The 21,337-nt window shown below is 39.8% G+C and overlaps 1 protein-coding gene across 1 annotated transcript in view; it reads left to right on the top strand.

The window, feature by feature from the left end:
- gpc5a (glypican 5a) overlaps nt 1–21,337 on the top strand; it is a 233,352-nt gene that overhangs the window by 998 nt on the left and 211,017 nt on the right. The window contains exon 2 of the mRNA XM_041796648.1: nt 8,133–8,294. Within this exon, the coding sequence (XP_041652582.1) occupies nt 8,133–8,294 (162 nt within the window). The remainder of the gene's footprint in view (nt 1–8,132; nt 8,295–21,337) is intronic.

Raw genomic sequence — 21,337 nt, 5'->3', positions numbered from 1 at the left:
TCCCTGGTACAATATAGGCTTTTTTCTCATATGGTAATGTTAACAATGTGGATGGGCACACTGAACGAAATGATTAGTAAAGTATTGTCAGACTTGTGGGCTAAGCCATGATGTACACCAACATCAGGATACCAGAAAATAAAGAATAAGAAAAGAGGAAAAAAATGTGGAAAGGTGGAACAATTTGTTAAAAGGAGGAAAAAAGTTGCTAGAAATGGGTAAAAAAGAAATCTGGCAAAAAGCTAAAAAACAAAAGGGGCAAAAAATGGCAAAATGGGCAAAGCTGCAAAATGGGTTAAAAGTGGCAGAGAAAGAAATAGAATAGAAATGGCTAAGAAATTAGCACAAATGGGATAAAGGTGGCAAAAAAGTGGCAAAAATCAGCGAAAAGTGGCAAAAATCGATAAAAACTCACAAAGAATGATGGAAAGACTGAACAAGAAAAAGCAAAAATGGGCAAAAAGCAGAAAAATGGGTTAAAATGGCAAAACAGTAGCAAAAATAGCTAAGAAGTTTCAAAAATGACAACGTGTCAAAAAATGGGCCAAAAGCCACAAGAATGGGCAAGAAATCAGCACAAATGGGTAAAAAAGTAGCAACAAGAAGTGGTAAAAATGGCTGGAAAGTGGTAAAACAGGTGAAAAATGAGCATTAATTTCTGATTTTATCAGAGCCCAATAATAGTTTGACACACTACAGCTCCAGAATGAGGAAACTGTTAGCCAGGACGTTAGCACCAATGCCACTGATCCAACACTCATACATTGATATCATCAATAAATCATAGCTGGAGAGGGCCCGTCTCTGGGGTTTCAGGGGCCCAGACAATTCTGCGGGCAGGGCTGACTGCAAGAGTTGCCTTTACTGAAGTCAGTCTTTCTTTGCTTAAATACCTACTATGTTTTTCCACCAGTGTTTCAGGCTCACATTTATTGTTGAAATAAGTAAAAAACCAGTGTTTATTCCAGTCTTTTCAGGGGTAATTTAGAGTCACATTTCTCCAGTGTTTGTATAACCAACCAATCAAAGCTGTCACTCACTGTTTACCTCTCAGCACGATTAGCAGTGAGTGAGCTAATGTAACATGTGCTGTGATAATCTCACGAAACAAGGCAACTAAAGATGCTGAGATTATTTGTGGTCATGTCACAAAACAATAAACCACACTCTGCTGATTTGGGCTGTGTAAAGCAGATAAGTGGCTTTTGAGGGATAAACAAGAATTAGTCTAAGTAAAGTTAGGAAAACTAGGGTTGACTTAACTTTCTGAACACCACACACAAAGTCACTCCACATGAAACTTCTCTGTTGGGGGATTATGAGTGTCGATATTTCATGCTGGCTGTGACTTCTTGCTGCTGCTCTCTCTGCTTCTCCTAGAAAAGTAAATCTTAATGGTGCTGACTGCCATCCTGCCACAAACTGCTCTCTATAAACTTCCCTAGGCCTTTCCTCTGCTGCTGTGTGGAAACCCACTCAATTGACAGAAAACCCTCAGACGCCCCCTAAACCTCTAAATAACCTGCATAATGCCATCAACACTCCTGGCCCATAATTGCACCCATGTGGCTGTGTGGACCCACGACTCTGCGCTGTTTCTAAGCTGCAGTTTGATCTGCAAGTAAAGGTGCTTCATTTCTGATAAATCTGTTGGGTATTTCAATTATTGCCTTTATAAGATGATTAGTAATGGTTAAGATACAGGTTGGTTACTGGTTCTGCAGCCAGGCTCTCTTGGTTTAATGGGGCCGCTTGCCCACACACTTCATCCTACCCTCTAAGTCCAAAAAAAGCCTGGACACCCTACCCTGCAGACATGAACGGGCAAAATGTAGGGATAGTGCTAAATAGAAGGGGATGTATTGGAATTGAGCCAGTCCAGCATGCTGCTTAAACTACCTTTATTTGACATTTTTCACATCAGAGATTCCTGAGGAGTGATATGTTTGCTGGTTAAATGCTACTTACACATGTAAGTACCACTTTGTCTACAGGGGGCTCTAGATCAACACAGCCTGCAGTCTCCTCAGAGGAGCTTTAAAAAGATACATTTAAATGTCCTGATTCGTCCATATCCAAAACCACATTGTGTTCACTTTATCATGACTAGAGATCAGGAAAGTTGTCATGATTATCAAGCTGAAACTGGGGAATTTTGATTTTTTTTTAATCTTGAAAAAATGAGCAAGAATGGTTAACTTATGAGGGCATTTTCTGGCAATTGATGGGAAATAAACAGTCTAGTAATGATTGCAGCTTTATTGTAACATTAAAATTCCCTTTTCCTCCTCAGTTTGCCTGTCATGATAAAGAATTTTCTACCTCAGTATGATACTATAGTCAAACTACTTAAGACCTGTTTTTGTACCTCTGCAACAAAAATACAAGACATCCAGTAGTGGCAAATTCATATCACAAATTCCCTCCTCCCCTTTGCACCTGATTACTTCAGTCCCACTACTTTTTGATACTATCAGTCATTTTGGTGAGTATTGTTTTGTTCTTTAAAGGTATTGAAAAAGTATTAGAAATTCTAGTTACCCTTTTTTGCTTTTTATTTATCAACTTTCAAAAATCCTTTGTTAAAACACTTCAGACTGCTTAAAACGTTCCCCAGCTGATAGGTCTTACAGCTTCATAAGTTCAGACGTCCTCCAAAAAAGATCATGTTATTGAAACAATGTTTATTTGAAAGATTCAGGTTAATCAGATAAGTTAAAGATGTCTGATCCTTGTCTGAGTGTATCATTTGAGTACTATCTTTAGTTGAGTGCGTTTTTGGGGAGAAAATAATTCCCAGAAATTCTTCAAAAAGTAAACTTTCTGATTTTCTTAAAAACAAAATACCAAACAGCCCTCAGTTTGGTTTGGAACATTTCGAAGTTCATCTCCTCAGCCAAACAAAGCAGCTGTCTGTGGTAGTGGATGTGGAAACAGTTCTGGTAAACATAAAAAGAACCAGGACCTGGGGCACTTTCAAGTTGTCTTATCTTGGAGAGTTTGAATTCCTCCACGTGTGCCATCATCCGCTCTGCTCCCTCTTCGCTCTAAAACCTCTCAGAGAGCTGATAGCGTCTCTGGCAGCATCTCTGTGAGCTGTGCCTAGGCTTGTCCCAGAGGCTTCTGCTTGGTTTTGGGTCGCTTTTAAGATGGTTTGATTGTCCCGTATGCGTGCAAATTGCTTACTTTTGTTCCTAGTGGAAAACCTGAGACATGGCTCGATGATGTGATAACACTTTGACGCAGATCCTCTATCAGGTCCAAGATGTTTTGGCTTTCTTATTCAGCTAAAACATTCTTGAACTTGAGCACTTTCCCATTTGATGTCTCTGTACTCCATGTTTGACATATGTCACTTTGGTTTCAAAATAATTTATATGACCAGAATTAACAGCCAATGAGCAATAAAGACTAGATGATTCCTTAATCAAAATAAACATTTAAAATTAGGCTTAGTAATCTTAACCCTGCCTTCATGCCCTTTTTTAGCCCCTTGCTCTTGGTGTAATTCCTCAGAACGTATATCTGCAGGTTTCTTGGTTGTTTGATTGGCAGCAAATACAGTAAGCCAAATCATGGCTATGCAGGCTGTTTGTATTAGTTTAGTTTTTCATTAAATTCCTATCTGATTAGGACATTTTGATATGATATTAAAAAGTAAACAGTGTGACTTTTGAGACGACCGCTTGTTTTCTTCTGTTTCTGGGACAATGACATCCAGATTACAGGGTCGCTAATTGAACCGGTACACCAGGAGCATTATGAAGAAAACGTTGGATGTGAGATATGCAATGGATATATGAAACAGTCTATCTGGCAGGCCAGGTAAAGCCTGTGCTCTCTTGTGTGTCCTGAAGTCGTCCGACACGCGTTGCATAGAGGCAAGCATATTTACAAGAAAGGCAATGACACAGCTGGACGCATGAGTGAACACAAGGTGACGCAGGAAGTTTATCTTTGTCCATTTTGATATTGCAATTTTTATTTATACCGCTTTGTGCTTGAGTTTGCTGCCTTGAGGGACAGCCACAACAATGAAACTGATTTTAGATTTTCCTTGTGACTGTCTTTTTACCTTTATCCTGAACCAGTGGCTGTCTGTCTGCCACCTTCTTTGGCTCTCTTGCTTTTCAAACTAACTGGCATATGTGCAGTAGATCCTCCTGCTCCTCACTTAAATGATAGTGAGAGCTGTTTTAGTGGGAAGGGCAGAGCACATGCTGTGCAGTAAAAGAAAGTGTGCTTCCTTTACCACACATGACAAAACCTGTGGGGATAACAAGAACAACAGGACATGTGATGGAGTAATTAAGTACTATTATGTTGTTTTCATGATTTTGAGAACAGCATGAGCCAAAATCATAACTGAAATGAAACTTAATGAATCGTCTAGCACTATATTTTAATAATGTGTTGTTAGCATTGCGCTAAAATACTTTTATCAAGTGCCACTGCTTGGTACAAAGGATGAATTACAAATACTGAGTAATATACGCTGAAATAATACTTAGTTTAACAAGATAAAATAAGAGGGTAAGCTTACCATTATTCATGCTAATGTTTGTAAATCAGCAGTGTATTTTTAACAGTTATTCAGGGACTTTCTGCAGTGTCTTAACAAGTATGTTAGTTTGCTGTCCACTTTCTCTATTCAGCAAAATCACCAGATTTAATTCAACTACTATAGTATTAAATTTAACACTTTTCCCAAACTTATGTAATTCTCACTGTTTTTGAGTTGCATAAACATGTTGAAAGCTCAAATATTTTGACTCCCCTTTTAGAGTTAATTGTTAACACTCACAGTGTTGTTTTTTACACATTAAAGTGTACTTTTAACACCACATTGTGTTATCTACTTTCAGTCCAGGTGTAAATCACAAGTATTTACAGTTGTTAATTATTGGCACATTCTTTTGTACTTTCATACTTTTGCCGCCTTGTATTAAACACTGGAGACACTGGAAAAGTCAAGCGTCTCCTGGCAGGGACGGTGCTAAGAAACAAATGCAGAGCTAGGAAATACCGTTTGATTTAATTCAGCACTCTATCCTTTGCTGAAACCCATCCTTAACTTACTCAGTGGATGCATTCACTCATGGTGCAGAAGTGTTGAGCATAAAAAGCAACAATAATCCATCAGAAACATGAGCAAAGGAACCCAGCAGTGATCAAACATTCAACATCTTAACTCAACTACACACACCTAAACACATAAAAAAAAATTCTAAAACACATTTGAACATTCAACCCAAGGACATGAGCGTAAAACTCTGACCCCAGATGTGAAATGCAGGCAGAGTTTAGATCTGGACTAACACTGAAAGGATCAACTCTGTCAAAGGACTCGACCACTGAAGGCTGTTTATCTCAGTATAGAGTTGAAATTACACTTTGGGAGGTAAAATCAACTCTGAAATGTTAACACTCAAATAACAACACTCTAGATTATGCAGTGTAGCGCCACAGCTTGATAGAAACTTTAAGACAGATATTGTGATTGACATTAGTCTAAATATAATAATAATATTTATGTCTTTACTAATCAATAATATTGTAATTTATGAAGTTAAAGATTATATCCTCTTATATTTAGCTGGTAGCAGTATGATTGGGAGTGTGCTAGCATGCTGTTTGGAGCCTTTAGCACATATTGCCCTACCTCTCCACAGTCATGCAGAGCTATCAGGGCTGAAGAGTTTTCTCGTTCTTATTTTGATAAATGCTGCTACAGGAAGGAAAGGGTGCTTGTCAGTTTGGACAGAACCCAGTTTATCATACAGATGATACAGTGGGTAGTTAGACATGCTCACTTATTCATACCTTGGGGGAGTTTTGGGTGTCAGATCCACCTGACTTGGATATCTTTGGAATGTGTAAAGAAAAGTGGAGCAGCCTGAAGAGAGCAAGCAAATCCTCTGCCCCAGTTTATGCCTGTCATGTATTAGCATTTCTCTGCAGTCACAGGGGTAAGCACTCCTGTCTCAGAAAAATAAACATTTAGTGATGTTGGAAAAACCCAGTTTAGAGACACGCATCTGTTCTGGAGGTTTTACCGAAACCCAAAAGACTTTAAATCATATTTAAAGTTCTGAATGAAGGATGGATTCATCTCAGTTTACCAGATGAAAACTTTTAACTTTCTGCTTGATGATTTGCAAGGTGAACTGAAAATGTGTTTATTTGACTATAATGATGTTGATTAATATTATTTTGTGTTGTTAAAAACATCATTAATATCTTGTGTTGGAAAGAGACCAAAAGTCAACATATTTCACAGAGCGTAGGGGAATGAGTCCCTCAAAAAGTAAAAAGTAGCAAGGGCTACCACTAAATACAGATACATTTTTCAAGTTAGATAGTGGCAGCGGTGGGAGTGTCTTTCATCTTGTCTGCAAAAATCACAAAACTTCCATCCATTATCTTTATGCTTGTCTTATTTAGGGTCACAGAGGGCCTGAAGCTGATTGCAACTGTTGTTGGGTGAGAGTCAGGGTACTGACTGCCAGTCAGTCACAGCACTGACAAACAGAGACAAAGAACCAGACACACTTACATCCACACCTAAGGGCAATTTAGAGTTGTCTAGCTGACCTATTGAGCATGTTTTTGGAGTGTGGGAGAAAGTGGAATACCTGGAGAGAACCCACACACACAACAAGAAAACTCAGACTTCTGTCCGACTGGGTTTTTGAACTAGGAACTTTCTTACTTAATTTGACATGCCAGATAGACGTTTCACTTCAAAGACGGTATTTAGCACGGGCAAAGGGAGAGTGGACATACATTCTGTCCATCACAATAATAAGGAGTAAATCAGAGCATCAAAACATATGGCGTAGCAGGCGAGTGCCACTGCCTGGGAGTAAACTACATAATGTGAGCTCAACAGGCAACTGTGTTGTAAGAGTATGATTCTTCATTATCAGTGAAGCCAGTTGGTAAATCAGAGTCTTGCCCAAGCTGGTCAGGGTACAAGAAAAACAAGATGACATCCTTCTCACTGATTCAATTTTCAATTTCAATTTCAATTTCAATTTGCTTTATTGGCATGAACAGATCAGTTACTGCCAAAGCAGTGTAAAAAAATAAAAAATGCATTAAATATTTACACATAATATAAATTTGTGTACTAAATAATTCCACAAATAATCAATGTATAATGAAATAAGTCTGATTAATTAGATAAAGCAATAAGAAAAAAAATAGAAATAAAAATAAAGAAAAAAGACAAAAGAAAAGAAAAAGAATAAATAAATAAAATCAGTGTGTTTGTTGGGGAGATACTGATTGGTTGTCCCTCAGGCTGTGGCAGGATCGAATGAATTTAGCAGCATCTATACAGATGATTCTGTGTTCTCCTAATATGTTGTCATTTTATGTTCATCCTGTAGTAAATCAAAGTGAGGAACCCTTTGTTTGATTTGATTAATGAATTCTCTTCTGATGTGTTCATATTAATTGCAGTGCAGCAGGAAGTGTGTTTCTGTTTCTACCTGGTTCTGTGTACAGAACTAACACAGTCTGTCCTCTCTAGGTAGCCAGGTGTGTGTGTGAGTCTACCTGTCTCTATGTTCAGACAGTGATCACTGAGTCTGTACATGGTCAATGTCTTTCTCAGTTTCTCATCAGTAACTGTGCTTAAATAATCTGCTACAGTGTACTGTCTGTTTAGAGCCAAATAACACTGGAGTTTACTTTGAGTCTTTGTTGTGCTTGTCCAATAGTTAATGTAATTGTCTTTTTCCCTGTATAATCTGATTGGGATGGTGTCAGGGCTGCTTCCTGCTTCCTCAATGCTGGTAACACCACACTGCTGCTGGCTCACTTCAACCTCCTCCTTTGTAACCCAAAGCTTTGTTGCACCCTTATATTCACGTTCATGCTGAACTCAACTGCACTTGTATTTGGCATCAATTGTCAAAAGTGTATCTAAATGGGAGTTTCTAAAGCACTCAGGGGTAGAAAGTAACAATTTCTATTTACTCCAGTAAAACATGCTTATCTCTTTATTTTATGTAATGGTATTATGTAATATGTATGTTTGATTTAAGGCCTCCATCCTGTTTTTCCATCCTAGCCCCTGCCCACAATGTTTGAATTTCACACCGTGTAATCTCAATGACTCTTAGGTTCAGACCTTCAGGTGTGCATATCCAAGAACTTGAGCTGCTGCACCAAGAAGATGGAGGAAAAATACCAGGTGGCGGCCCGGAGAGACATCCAGAACGTCCTGCAGACGTCAAGCTCCAGCCTCAAGTTTCTCATTTCACGTAACGTAGCTGCTTTTCAAGGTAAGAGTTTTTACTGCTTTGTTTGTTTAATCTCTACTGTTGTAAAGGTTGAACCTCATAAACGTGTGCTGAGATGAGACCGCAGATGCTTATGAGTGCGTAGATGTACGTGTGTATTTGAGTCAGGGTAAGCATTTAGGAGTGAGGGTTTGTGTGGTTGTTGTAAAAACAGTGGATGAGCCAGTTTGTGTGCTTAGCGTGGCTCTACTTCAGAGCAAACAGAGTGGGTCTGTTCTCCCTCCAGATCTACAGCTACACATTGATCATGAGATTAGATAGATTTGCTTTAGGTTGTCTCTACAGGTGAATATCTGTCAGAAATACTAACTGTGGCTTTTACTAATCACTCTCTTGCCATGCTGGGTGTCCCACTACTCTGTGTACCCAGATAAGAAAATCAAATCCTCACTTTTAGATCACTGGATAGCATTTATCCCATCTCTGACTCATGACAAACTGACAGCCTCCATTCCTTACGCTTGTTTTCAACATCTTTCTGTTATTGTTTTTCATTCCTCTCCATCCTCTCACCTAGCAATGACTGACAGTCGACTTACAGGTAACAACTTGTCTCCGTCTGCGGTCTCTCTCCCTGCCTGGTGTGGGACGTTTCCCCCACTCTAGCTGATAGCTGTCATATGACGGCTGAAATGGGTGGGCAACAAATACAGAAGCTTATGACTCTAGTGTGCAGACGTGTCATTACGCTAATTCACTTTAATGATGTCTCTCAGTTTTAAGACGTGCTGTTTACCTCCTCCTGCACTCGGATGATTTATAGGGAGAAGCTGGTATGATCACAGTGATTTGGTGGAGGTTTGTGGGGGCATTGCCCTGTTTGAGTCATCAGATGTGACGTGTCTGAAGGTGAACTAAAATACGTAGCATTTCTAGCATTCATGATGTTTGTGTCCAAGCTTAAGTATTGTTTACTGAAAAGAAAGATGTAAACAGCTTTATGAAACTTGTTACCAGGGTTTCTCTTGAAGGTTGACCTACATTTGGTTTAAATATTTTTCAATACTTTGTGCCTACAAAAGTAAGGAAATTTGTGTTTGGTAGATTATTTCTTTATGGTAACAATGCACAGCAGACCTGAGTATGTGGGTCGTGTCTATGAAAAATTTCCCAAATCTTCTCTGCTGTCAGGTGCCTGATTGGCACCTGACTGTCAGCAGTCAGCATGGGCTCTGCTACAGTAGTGGTGTCTGCTCCCAGAATTAGCATGCGACATTTGACTGATCTTGATAGGTCCCCATATAAAGGGGATGTCAGAGACAGGTGTCCCAAGAAGACGACACCTGACCAAAGAGAACCAATTCCTCACTCTGTCAGCACTTAGGAACCGTAGCCTGTCCTCTACAGATTTGTAGTGACAGTTTGCTGGATCTGGAACAGACTGCATGTAGCCAGTCGCGGGTCTCATAAGGCTGCCAGGAGGCCTGCCATGACTGCCCTTCACCGTTCTTTGGGCTGGTGTTGACAACATGTGCACTGGAATCTGAAAATGTGGAGGAACATTGATTTCAGTGATGAGTCCAGATTCTGCCTATGGTAGTTGGTTCATAGAGTCGAAGAGTGGAGAAGGCTGCGCTGATTGCTGCACTGATAGAGTAACATCTTTTGGTGGAGGCAGTGTGATGGTGTGGGGCGGCATCTCCCTCACTGGAAAAACGAGGCTTGTCATCATTGGAGGCAATCTCAATGCAGAGAGAGATATCGAGATGAGATTCTGCAACCAGTGGCAATCCTACGTCTCCACAGTCTGGGACCAAACTATCCTCCAAGATGTCAATGCTTGCCCCACAGAGCGGGGTTTACGAGAAAATACCTCCAGAATTTGGGAGTGGAGAGGATGGAAAGGCCTGCCAGCAGTCCTGACCTCAACCCCATTGAACACTTTTTGGATCAGCATCTACCAAACACAAGTTGCCTCACTTTTTGTGCTAGGTTTAAATTGTATAGCCCTACAGTGGAGCAGTGGATCTTTTTAGGGTCTCAAAAAACTAAAAATGTCATCTCAAAAGCACAAGCAAAGACTTGTTGAAGCAAATTGAAGGAATGAATAAGTTGTGATATTTGTTTGGGACTAGCTTTAATGGCAGATTAATATGCTTATAGTTTAAATGCATATTGAGAGCGTTCACAACAGTTTGAAGGTCTATATGAGATTGATTTAAAAACATATCAGAAACATATAACTGGTGTGTTTTCGGCAGTTTGATGATGACAGTTAATGTCTATGACGCAGAAGAATGAGCTAAATAAGGAGTCAGCTACACAGAGGCAGCCATGAATTGTTGATTTTGGCCAAAAATTATAATAATTTTCTGACAGTAGAAAAGTAAATCACAGGCCATGTCTAGTTGATATTTATTTATCCTCCTTAGATTTCTGAAGGTGTATTTATCTTTCAAAGTTCCCTCTGAATTGGCAGGTTGGTTCACACAGGGCCTGTTTTAAACAGGCTGCAGAAAATGAACAGCGCTCACATGGTTTCATCTCAGGAATGGCAGCCTGTGTGCGCTCCAAACCAAACAGAGTTCCCTGTCAACATGGGCTCACATCAGTCAACAAACACTGGCGGCTGCTCCCAGCTTCCAGGTCGCGTAACTCAAGTGGCAACAGACGCTCAGCAATTTACGGCTCATATTGGAGTCACAGCAGCCGTATAACTGCCCTGAATATTACATTTATTAGGCCATTATGTCGTGCTTTCAAGGTGTTTTCCTGATCCATGTTTTTGCTGTGCAAACTAAAGCTGAAGCTCAGTATTATTGCATTATTAAATCATTTGAGGATGAATTATTGAATGACTGTGTTGTGCCTCACCGTTTCCCAAAGCTCAGGATGACATATTCAGATTGCTTGTTTAGTCCAGAAACAGTTCACCAATCCCCCGACAAAAACAGCAAAGACTCACTTTGGAGAAACTAGAACAAGTCCTGAATAGCATACATGCGGTTTATTTTTAGAACGGATAAACTGTTGCTTTTGACGTTATGAAAATTAAATCATCAATTAGATGCACCCCATAGGGATTTGTAGAGGAGCGAAGATTCTCGCCATAACCTCTTGTGTGTATCCAAGTAGGTTCATCTCTTCCATACATTATTTGAGAAAATGTCACATTCTTTCTTTTCCCTCCTGTAAACCTTCCTTAAAATCTTTCTTCAGTGACCCTGCTGGCTGTATTGCTCTAAAAACAAGAGCCTCTACTAAACATTTTTTCAACAAATTTAAATCCCTTTCAATGTCCAAGTATGTTTGCTAAAATCTAGTTCTTTGCTTTATTCCACCACATTGTTTTATGTGTTGGTACAGTACCACTGCCAGCTGTCATTAAGGGACATTGTACATGTTTGATTCTTACATAAAATGGCCATTTTCCCCAAAAAGTTTTGCATTATTATAAGAAATTAATGCTCTACAGAATACTAGATAAGAGGATATATGTTTTAAAGTGTATTTTTTTCATGTCTTTATTTATAGAGCAGGACATTTGAGAGTTAGAGTTGTCAAAAGGGATGAGAAAGTTGGGATTGATAGGAATGGAGCCACAGGCTGGACTCAGATTAGGCCGACCATGCACATGGGGCTCAAGGGTTCTCATGCAGTTCAATAGGTTTCTGTACAATATTTAATATAGTTAAAACACCCAAATATTCTTACACACAAATAGACATAGTGACAGACAGGCATGCAGTGTTTTCACACAAGTCAAAGTGAGCGGTGAAGTGTGAGAGTGTTGCAGGAAATTTTCAGGAAAATCTACCAGGACTGAGCAGGATGATGAACTTCACATTATGCAACTATGTGATCCTCTTTTATGTAGCAAAGCAGCTTTATACTATTTTTATCTTGCAAGTATGTTCTTTCCCTATGTTGATGCTGTGAGTATGCCAAATTACACAGTGGTTCCCAACCTTTTTCTTGGAGCCCCCGTACATGCATGATGTAAAAGCAAAGCACCCACACTCACACCCACAGGGACTGCGTGATTACTGTTAGGAATTGACCTATTTTTTTGTTTTCATTGATAAAATCCCCACAGAATATTACTCTGACACACCAGATAGAGGGTTTTACATATCCATTCATAGGATGCATTTCACATCCATCAGGGAAACATGCCATTAATGGTGTTTAGAAAGAGTAGAAACTTAAAAAAATCTAAGAGGGAGACTGGATGAATGTTCTGTCACATTCATTAGGGACCAATCAGGGTAACAAAACATATAATGTAGTGGGCGTGTGGCTTGCATGGCCCCTGGAAGTAAACTAAACAAGGCAAGCTCAACAGGCAGCTGTTTTCAGTTCAGTGTCGGTAGAGCAAGTTGGTAAATAATACTGTTGCTGGAGCAGTCAGGAGAAGAGCAAAACATCTCTCCCTTTAAGGCAAGGGTGTCCAAACTTTTTCCACTGAGGGCCACATACAGAAATTTAAAAGTATGTTGGGGCCACCTTAATATCCATAATGCGAGGTATATGACATTGATTAAGTCGGAAGCAGAACAAAGGAGGAGCTGGGGTGGAGGAGTGTTGAAAGCGCAGCTTGCAGAGAAAATGGCAGAGCCTGTCCAGGCATGAGCAGTTTGAATAAGGCAGCATGAGAGCAACTGGCCAATAGCATGCTTAGGGCGAATCAGCTGGCCATCAGCTGATGAGGGCTTGTACTGGGGGCAAGATGAATTTGCCTGATGACAGACATGGAATTTGGTCAGTCGAGTGGCTTTCAGGGGGTTTACAGAGTAGGCCTACATACTTGTTCTCACCCAAAAACTTTTACATAATCTCTTCACCATAGGAACCTATAAGTCATGACCTTCCTTTAATCACTGTATGTTGTTTTGTGGACAAAAAATGATAAAGTTAAAAAAAAGTAGCATAGGTATGCACAAGGTTATCTGATTAATCAGAGCTTACCCCTGGATATGAGAAGCTTAATGGATAGCTTGTCATAGGAACAGTACAGTATGACAGATTTTTTAACTGGAAAATAGAAATAAAGTGGTATCCAGGCAATTGAGAGTAATACTTGCATATCACTACTCAACCAAAGTAATGAGTAACGACATTACTTATCCGTAAAGAGGAACAAAGACAGGCGAAGCTAGCTGCTAATGTTAGCTACACTCTAAACAGGGCTCACGTCTGTTGACACAATGACCCTGTGATAGATTTGACTGTTTTCTAAGGAATTTCTTTCTTAAGGTTACACATAATTTAAAAGGCTGATTAGCCTAAAAGATAAATAGATGCCTGAGAACAACCTTAATTCAGTGCGCTATCATGAGGTTTGCTTTTTAATACAAATCTAATCTTTAAAGCTTTAGAGTAAAGCCTTGCTTAGATCCACCCACGAGGGACCCTTGACCCAAGTTGGGAACAAACATGATTCTCTTAATGTTGATTTAAAGCCCAAAAAACCTGATATGCTGATTAGATGAAAACATTTCAGTAGGAGGTTGAATTTTTTTTTAGACTTTCCAGGTGTGCATGTGTGAAAAAAAGTTATTGTCACACTACCTGGCAGAGCACGCTGGGTTCGTTAATAAAATCAACATTGAATGGATGCATTAATGAATCAGTTAAAAACATGTTCTGTTTCTGTTTACTAGATTATGTGTTTGACCCCAGAAGAAGTAGCTGTATTCTTAATCCACTAATCCTTTAAGCAGTAATCCAAACATATCTTTTCTTTAAAGTAAGCTGTGGATCACATATTTTATCATCACAACAAAAACACAATTTGTAACTTTAAATCAAATATGAAAAACTAAACCGCTCCTCCACATCTGCTTGTAACTGTTTGTCTTTCTGTCAGTAAATCTGTGTTGATCACATACTAATACTTGTTCAAATGTTGATGCAGACTTTTTGACTCAGTCTTAGATATCTGTTTACACCAACCACACACACACTTGTATGCATCCACACAAAAACCACCCACGTGGCATTGTTCTGAGGTTTAAGAGCCTTTGTCGCATGGATGAAACTCCGTGGCACCATATGTATGGGAAGCACGGAGGAACAGAAATGTCTGGCAGCTTCTTAGATCTTAACAGAGTGGAAAAGAGAGCTGTTTTGCTGTTCATGTGTGGACATAAAAGAAACACAAGTCAAGCATTTAATCCATCCTCCTATCTAGGGAGCGTTCAATGACGCTGAATTAATTAGAGTGAATTGTTTGTGATTCATCTTGTGTGACTGTTGGCTTTGTTTGTGGTGTTTTAGATGATAATAGAAGTGGGAGCATGCCATCAGCTTTCTGAGTGTTGAAATTGAAATAAAATGTGACATTGACTGGCTGCCCTGTGCTGTACTTCATCATAAACACTTTTTCATTGGAGGAAAATGAAGAACAGTCGGCTGGGTTGGGGGTTTACAAAAAAACAAGTCAATTTGTTGAAGTATGCGAGTGATTGGCAGCCTGCACTATAATTTGAGAGACAACAGAGAACAAGCAGAGAGTATAATGCACTGCAAACAGCCTGGAAGAAGGACAAGTTAAAAGAGGCCAGGCTAATGTAGTCATTCGTTTAGCGCAAAAGCCTTCAATTAGGCATCTTTATATGAAGGGAGAGGGGCAAGGAGAAATAAGAGGAATGCAGCTGGATCACAGTTTGAAACACTGAGGAGATGAAAAGAACAACAACTAATAAAATGCTATCTGGGATGCTTTTTTTCCCCATAAGAATTTATGTTCATGTTTTTGTGCTTGTAATGGACCTTAACAAATTTTCATGAGAATGTTTTATGTTAAAAAAGTGTGCAATACTTTCACATAATGAGCAGCACAAATGCTTAAGCTGTTAATTATGTGCAGAACATCAAAGCACGGCTCCTCCTGCAGTTATGCTTTATTACGTTTTTCTCTTAGTCAGAGAAATGTGCTGTTATATTCATATTTGTAACTGAAATGAACCCAGCTTGCTTCCAGGATATTGCACTAACAAAAGATAGCTGGGCGATTGAGGTAGAAAAAGCAGAGAGAAAACAGACTGAGTTGATAGGATAATGTCAAGCAGACAGCCTTTGAGCTCTCCAGCGCATATCTCTTTTTTTCTCCCCTCCTGCTCCCGCTCTGTCAGTAAGTCTCTCAGGATTGCATGTTTTCATTCACCGGTTGTGAGGTTCCTGCACATCGTGCACACAATGCACAAATATGCGGCCTGCTGAGCAGGGCTTCAGGGGAGATCTTTTTTCATCCTGCGCAGGTTTGTCTTACATCCATGGCAACCAACCTGTGCACCCTGTGGGGCAGGACTCGAATAAAACTTGGAAACAGAGCCTGTTGTGAATCAGCTGTTGAGATGCCTGAGAGAGTGTCTGAGCTGAGGTGCTTGAATCACTGCAAAATGGTCTGAGATCACCAGATCAAAGAAATGCCCTTCTTTGGTACAAGCTCAGATTCAAAGACGTCTTTGGAGGCAGAGTGCTGCCTCATAATGCCTGCAGAACCGAGTGATACTCCAGCTTATGTAAAGAATAAAATCTCAGTCTCCTTATGTGATAGAAGAGCTGGCTTTGGTTGGAGCTTGCTCTCTACTTGTGTGGCAATATGTCATGAACCCACTGAACCTGAATTTAACAACAGAATACACTACAGTAGAGGCTGACAGATATTGTTTTTTCAGGGCAGCTATAGATAATGATCATTAGTAGTTTATTACACCGATAACTAATATTTGGTGTCAATATGCAATAATGATGACAAACAAAACAGAGCATATCACATTAGTTCAGGTTAGAGGTGGGCAGTAAACCGGTATTAATACTGTCACCGGTAAAATTTTTGCCACAGAATGGATTTTTGCAACACTGTCATCACTGGTTTAAATGCCTCTGTTGTGCTGTGATGCACGCGCGAGGCATATCTGCTCCCACAGCTGGTGGAGCGGGTAATTTGTGACAGACAGCTCAGTCTGAATTCAGTCAATAGCACGTTTAGCTCTAGCTTTACGTGTAGCCAGGTAACTAACTGAATGTCACCCGCTCTTGCCATTGAAAATAAGCACGGTTAGCAGGCAAACACGTGTTTTTCCCCTCAAAGTTTGGCGGTGTCGTACTGCAACAAAGTCAGCGTACCGTCTCTGTCAGCCTGCCTGAGGCTTTAACACAAGCTAAGTGCTGCTTTGGAGGGTCTCAGTTTGTCGAGAGCCCGGCGCTGCAGGACTTCATCTGAGATGTTAAATGAGGTCAGAAAAGCTGCTGTAAGCTAGTTGCAAAAACTCTCCAGTACGGCAGCCAAAGCTAAGCTAACTCAATGCTGAACACACTACTTCCGTCAAGCCCTTCACAGTAAAAGTCCGCGGCTGTTATTTTTCTGAAACATGTTCAAGTTCAAGTCATGTTGCTGGCAGTTTTTTTTCAGTCTCTGAAAAGTGGTGATTTTGGAGATATGAGGTTTTGGTCCGATGCCAGCGATATGCTTAATCACAGAAACAACAGTCCTTGAACTTATAATTTCTACTTACATTATACTTACTTTTTAATATTTAATATTTTAAAACAGTTATCTGATAAATCCTTATATTGGGACAAAGTTAGCACCATGTTGACTGAGTCTTTGAACCACTATTGTTAGCATTACTGGTTTGCAGGTTGTGCTACTCCCAGGAAAAATGCAATGCAGTTAGGGTATGTTTTCCATCACTCAACTCTTCAGTGCAGTTGTGTTTATAGTTGTAAAGCTTTTTCCAGTGTCTGAAAGTACTGGTCACTACTGAAGTCTGAACACACTGTGGTCATGACCCAAATGCCAAAACCCAAAGCTTGCAAAGGCTGGTTCACTATGGCTGTGCCACAGTGCAACAGTGTACTTTATTTCAGTCTCACATTAATGGTCCCTAAAAAATACCTCAGACATATCAGCCATTGCTTTCTTCACCACCCCATCACTGGTAAATGGCTTTTTGTGTTTTTTTATTTTGTATGGCACCACTTTAAATGATGCCTCTATTACCACATTTGCCTTCTTTGTTGATGAGGTGAATTTTAGTTTGAGATTGCTGTTTTAGGGGCTGCTTTCACTTTATTATGCAGAGTTACTGTGGACTTTTGGAGTACCCCCATACTTCTTCTTAAGCTGTCTTGAATGCTGATTAAAATCTAAATTTCCCATCACCTGTAACTCAGCTAATGTATAGTGTAACTGGATTGGACGATTACAAACTTGCCAGGAGCATAAATGTTTCTTATTGGGTGGATTGGGGCTTCTCTGATCAAGTTGAAAAAAAAGTTAAAAAGCTTTGAAGGTTCATCTTGTTTACAGATTTTTTTTCTACACAGTCTGTAAAGCTCTTGGTGAGCTACTGAAAACCAGCAACTGGTAGCTTCAGACGACGTGAAAGAGGCCCTAGATCTAAATGCTAACAACCAGCATGCTTTTAATGGGAACAAATGCAAAGATTAGGACACAAACCGGCAAAAAAGCAGACAAAGACAATGTATGGTACCAGAGTATTTTCTTCATTCATATGTGCTATATTTCATCTTAAGAGCTCTATCTGTAATACCACTACATGAGCATATTAAGTCTGGCAGTAAATTACATGTAGTGCTATTATAACCTGAATGGTTTTAGCATGACGTTGTAGTGGCCGTTAACCCTCTGTGGTTTGTGGCCTTCCTGCCAGTTAGTGTCTCATTTGGTTTCTAGCCTGGGAAGAAAACAGTTTTAGTCAACATTGGATACAGGAATCCATCAGACACTGTCAGCCTTTGCTGTTTTATTTGCACTGCTTCTAATTGTGAGCTTGTGTTTTGCTAGGAGCTCAAGTGTTTGTGATGAATGTGAGATCAAACAGACAGGACTGAGTGCTGCTTGTCATTGAAGTGGAACGCGGGTCTCTTGTGCTCTGGACTTGCTATTTGCTCTCATAAATGCTAATTGTGTTTCTGTTTACCAGCTTTTAGAGGATCCACTGCCCATGTTTTACTCTGAATTGAAAAAAGAGCAGAGTTGAATGGTAGTGGCCCCACAGCATGACAGAGTGAAGACCACAATCAGCTGTAGAATTGGGACAACACAATCTGACAAACAAAGAGGTCTCAGTGAGATGAGGTTAGGTTGTTTTGATCTCTGCTGATTAGATACATGACTTTTTGCTGCACAATATCTATTTAGTGGAAATATTCAGTAATAAAGTTGGCTGGCTGATACCCATACCATGACCACAACATCCTGGGTTTGAATCTTGTAGAAGAATAATTTTAATTTTGCTTTAAAAGGAAGAAAGACATCATATAAGGAGGAGCTGTCAAATAACATCAGGCTTAACCTCTAAACATGCCTGCTGACAAGTGTGATGATGCTTTAAATTATAGGTAGCAAGTAAATATCTCAGAGGATGCAGGAAAAACCCAGCAAAACAGCATCACATCTTTCACTAGTTTGCACAAGAACTGCCTGCATTGCCAGTAACTTGTTATTTCTAAGCTGTAAAGCAGCCAGCCATCACTAGTCACTAGCTTATGGGTTTAAGCTACAAGCATATTAGCATTGTGCATCAAATTCAAAGAAAAAGACACTCGCAGAACAGCATGCATCATAACACTGGCCTCAGCTGCTACAGGACAATTTTCTCCTTCATCTGCAGAAATGGCATAAGGAAGAACTGATTAGATTTTGGGGGTGATTCGGATCACCGTCTGGACCCAGGAATTTTTATAAAAGGTTCTGTACTATTGGGAGATAGGGCTAATGGCAGAGATCTGCGCTGTCACCACTTTACACCAGGAGATGGCAGACATGAGTAACTTCAATCCCAGCAGCATTTTCGGGTGTGTTTCTATTCAAAGTTTTGGAGTTTATAGAGTTTGAAAGACACACGCCCGGTTGAGGAGACGAGTCGGAGTGTAACAGAGAGACAGACAGTGAATTGTAGTGAGAATACTCAATGCTGGGAGGAACAGAGGAATATTCACCCTCTGCCATGACTTCCAGTCGTCCAGTGAGATAATGGGTGAGACTGTCAGTGCATCTGTTGGCACCAGCAGGCAACGCTTCTACCATGACAGTCCACCCATAGCGAAGCCAATGGTCTGCCTCACTGCATGTCCACCCCAACGGGAGGGAGTAATTGGCGAATGCCGTGGTGGGGGGCACATGGGGACGGATCCAGGAATTTTTTAAAGGATTCTTCACTATTGGGAGATAGGGCTGATGGAGGAGGTCTGCGCTCTCTGAGTGCTTTTGTAGTTTAAATTATATTAAAAACATTTACATAGAACAGAAGAAATCATGACTTTTTAACCATTTTAACTCAAGCTTTACTCCGCTTATACCACTACTTTTAAAGGTGTACACAGTAAATACACAGTCCCAGTCTATAGAGACTAAAATTGACTTTGTTTTTAGATTGAGTTTTCCAGTTTTACTCCATAAAATGTTTTTATTTAACTCTAAATAAGTATTAATTACTTGATGATGAACAAATCAAACAACTCTACAGCACTTTAACTTAACACAGAGAAATTCAGAACAGTTTCAAATTGCATTTAAATAGCTACCTTTCTCACCTGTAAAACTGTTGAGTAGCTTGGATAAGAGCTAGGCCATGTGGCCTCAACTTAAGGCTTTTCAACAACACTTAGTGGGTTCAGGTCTTTGGTGATGTGTTGATTATTGAGTATTTGACGTTTTCCTTTTGAAATGATCTCGTGCTGTTTTTCCTCAGAAATCTCCATTTCAAACTACTGTCTCTTGCTAAATCATGACACATTGAGTATACTTTATATGATGCCCCACCCCTATCTTGAATTTAAACCTCCTGCGCCAGGATGTGCATTCTCATACTGCTTTAAAAATGGTTAATCTTGAACTTCTCTGCCTTTTTCCCATGAGGCACAGCATCTCTAAGCTAGCCTAGAGAGCGTCACTGTTGGCTACTTGAAACACAAACCCATACAAACAACAAATTCCTTCCCAGCTTCCCACAGAAAGCACTTTCATATCAGTATAAAGGGATCCTAAAATACACTGTATTATATAGGAACATAAACAACACAAAAACTGACCTCAATAAGGACATAAAAAATGTAGTTTCATCCCAAACTTGATCATGTTTACAGTGGTTGGCATGTGGTTTGTAGGCTTGGTCCTAGGCATATGGAGTCTGGTGGTGCCTGGGCAATATCATCTAATCCAATCCAATCAGTAAAGTAATCGATAGTCCATCAGTTTATAATTAGTTGTGGATTGTGCCATTGGAATAATACACACATTAATAAAGCTGTGAAGTTGAAATTTAAAAAACATCACTATGTTTCCTGAATATTCCCCGCCTCTCTTCCATGGATATTGTGCAAAGAGCTGTTCTAAAAGCAGCGCTCCAGCAGCCACCACACTTACCTCACTGCTCCTTTGCAATTTTATTTCTCCAAGAATTCCTCGTTCAAAACAGTAATTTTTCTTACCAGGCAAACAGATAATGGCCTATGAGCAGCCCTGAGCAGCACTGCATCACTGACTACAGTAACACACTGTTCTTCCAGTAAACTTTCTATGTTGGTCACAAATTGGCTGCTGGCCTTAGTCAGGGAAAATATGCAGCTTTTTATAGGACTCTGCATTTTAGGATCTTTTGTCTTGGATTTGAACATTCCTCATTTTATATTCCCTCAAGAAGTACCAGGAGTTCTCACATAGAGGCTGCTTTTTGTTTTATCATGCCAAGAAGTCTGCTGTGGGTTATAAAAAATACCTGATGCCACATTACACGAGGTGGGACATAAATCAGATCAGCAACAAAGCAAATATATAGTTTGACAGTTGTTATAAAGAACACTTTCTTTTCCTCTCTGTAAAATCACTTGAGGTTATTCTTTCTTTTTGTGACACATTGGGTGGATCTGAAAACATTTTGTAGCTGCTCTGGCAGTGTCTCTGTTTCACTTTATGGCTCTGTCCTCGTCTAAAGCAGCATACATCTATAGGATGGATCAGTAGAGACACTTATGATACCAATAGAAAGACTCCCTTACCCCAGATCATGTAGCTTGATAAATATTTCATTTTTATGAGACTTTGCATCATC

This window comes from Cheilinus undulatus, linkage group 1, assembly GCF_018320785.1.
Source record: "Cheilinus undulatus linkage group 1, ASM1832078v1, whole genome shotgun sequence".
NCBI lineage: Eukaryota > Metazoa > Chordata > Actinopteri > Labriformes > Labridae > Cheilinus > Cheilinus undulatus.
The sequence above is the reverse complement of the archived record's forward strand: the minus strand, read 5'-3'. Positions and strand labels throughout refer to the sequence as shown.